General features: G+C 37.1%; 1 protein-coding gene across 1 annotated transcript in view; it reads left to right on the top strand.

The window, feature by feature from the left end:
* Positions 1-2,500, top strand: part of LOC122249288 (uncharacterized) — a 17,487-nt gene that overhangs the window by 1,661 nt on the left and 13,326 nt on the right. The window contains exon 2 of the mRNA XM_043010018.2: positions 2,481-2,500. This exon is cut by the window's right edge and continues 164 nt beyond it. Coding sequence (XP_042865952.1) covers positions 2,481-2,500 — 20 coding nt within the window. The remainder of the gene's footprint in view (positions 1-2,480) is intronic.

Genomic DNA, 2,500 nt, shown 5'->3' on the forward strand with positions numbered 1-2,500 from the left:
CTCATTAACCCACACAGGACGGGTGGTACAGCATGTGTACCGCGCATTCAAAAGCCCAGTTGCCGGGCGGCACAGTATTGTGCCAGCCATTCAATTGATTTAGGCCTAATAATTCGAACGCCCCGGCATTTGGACATTCAAGGCTAGAATTCCCCCGTCGGGAATGGGTTAAGAGTAAGTTGAATGATATAGAAATATACTACATGCTCCTGCTGATTTAACCTTTGACCGATGAACATTATGATAATTTAACTGATGTGATATTGTTTTATCTGGTCACCTTTTAGTCAAAGCAAAACATGGATATCAAACTAGTCCCAGGTCATCTAGCCAATTATAAATAAGAACAATATCATTTCATTAATATTATGTGAAACTGAAGGCTTAGTACTAAAATATTTTCCAAAATTCAACTCTAGACCTAACATCTTACCCATGTCCAACTTCTAAATCTACATGCCTACCATTTCCTCATTAGTAACTGTGAAAGGCCTTCTAAAAACAGTTTATAGCAGTTTGATTCCCTTTCAATTTCCAGAAATAGCTAGTTTATCATTGTTGCCAATCCTTACAATGATCCAACCATCTGACCCCCTCTTCTGTTACATACCAGGAGTCCTCACAAGACCTATATCATTTACTTGAAGAAGGCAGTGTTAATATGGCATTGTATGTTGGGCTGGAAAAGTGTCTCTTTTCATCTGCTTGGAACGACACATATAGGTTAGCCTGATAATGACAGGGTATTATAAGGTATTATAAGCATGCAGGCCTAACACCTCAGGCTATTGCACACGTTCACCTGGTCTGCTGGCCATACAAAATACCACGATATTGCATCCCTGACAGTAAGTGCTGCCACAACATGACATGATATCATGTCACCCAGTGTTAACAGGTTAATAGTACATGGGTTGATCAGTTCATGTATATTTTTGACCTTCAGCAAAGGCCAACACGCATCCACCATGTAGATTGTTTGAATGTTATGGCAAGATAGATCTGGGATAGTTTTCTTATTTGACAATAAATTGACAGGAACAGTTGATAGTCATGGTCTGGTCATAGAATATAGGTCTTGATATTTTTGATTTTGATATTGGATGTATTGAATATATACCTTTTCATTTTTAATTTGTGACTGTGAAAAGAACTCCAAGTTTTATTGTTTCTATTTATTGTTTGCTGTTTAACTATGATGAATATGTCTAAAATTTTTAGAGTTTTATAACCCTCCTGGGTTCTGTAATTTTTCATGGGATTGGATTATTATTGTGCTTCATTTTTCCCTTTATTGAAATTGAGCTATTTTTCTTGCAGTTTTATAAATAGGGCATCATACCAAATGCTCATTAGTATAACTTAGCTAATATATCATATACATGCTGACATATCAAATCTGAAGTCTACAAAATAATACGAAACACATATTAAGATGTTCAGCCAATGCTGACCATCACAAGATGGGGCATGTCATGGAAGGTTTGATATCATAAGTTATATATTTTTGATAATTAAATTCTGTCAGGAATCATAGCATATTTATATAGTTTATAATTTTGTAAATAATCAAACAACATATAACAATTTGTAAAAGTGATAGTGATTGTGATTGTGAGTAGGTGCATGCATGTATCTTTGTATGTTTGGTAGTCTGTTTTATATAAATAGTATTTCTACATGCTGACCTTTTTATTTTTTGTGTTGAAAAGTTGTAATACAAAATTATGCCTATGTCAAATTATCTTTATTTATCATGGAAACTGCTATTCATTATTTTCTTTGATGTTGGTAAAGAAAGTTGATATATAGAATATGTACCCCATTGCAGGCTTCAGAGGTTTTTACTTGTTAAAAGATATAGTGAAGAAAGGATTACCTATTTATCTTAACCCAATGACGACGGTGCGTCACACCCGTGTGACACAGCGAAAAACTCCCGTTCCGGGGCGTCATCCTATTGTGACGATTTCATTGCAATATTGCAATCGCCCGGCATATGGGACTTCGCGTAGAAAGTGCACCCGTCGGGAAAGGGTTAACCAGCTTTGAAATATGCATATATGTATTGTTTCTTCATAGGAGTAGAACTGTAATATATTGATAGTGAGAATTATAATACAAGGAAAAGAAGGTATAATGGGATAGTTAGATATATGCTAATGCTTAACCCATTGGAGCCGGTTGACGTGATGGCGTGTTTTGTGATTTTTGTGTCAGACGCCTGGGACAAGATATGAGGGCAAGCCCGGCGCTTGGGTTGAGCGAGCAGGCAGCCCAGGCTCGCGGCTTGTGTGTCTGAGAATCTCGAGGCGTTAGGCTTTTGCGTTTGAGAACCCCGGCATTGCGACCGTGCAAATCGGTAACAGCCCCGGCATGAATGGGTTAATATTCTCAGTCTCATTGTAAGCTATGAAAGACCCAAGTCTTTTAGTGAAATGGTCATTTCAGTAAGTGTAAATAACTAATTTTCATTACAGAGGATGAAGCAGGAAGTCCA

This window comes from Penaeus japonicus, unplaced genomic scaffold (genome assembly GCF_977035675.1).
Source record: "Penaeus japonicus unplaced genomic scaffold, GWHDUDI00000001_assembly GWHDUDI00000020, whole genome shotgun sequence".
In the NCBI taxonomy this organism is placed as follows: Eukaryota; Metazoa; Arthropoda; class Malacostraca; order Decapoda; family Penaeidae; genus Penaeus; species Penaeus japonicus.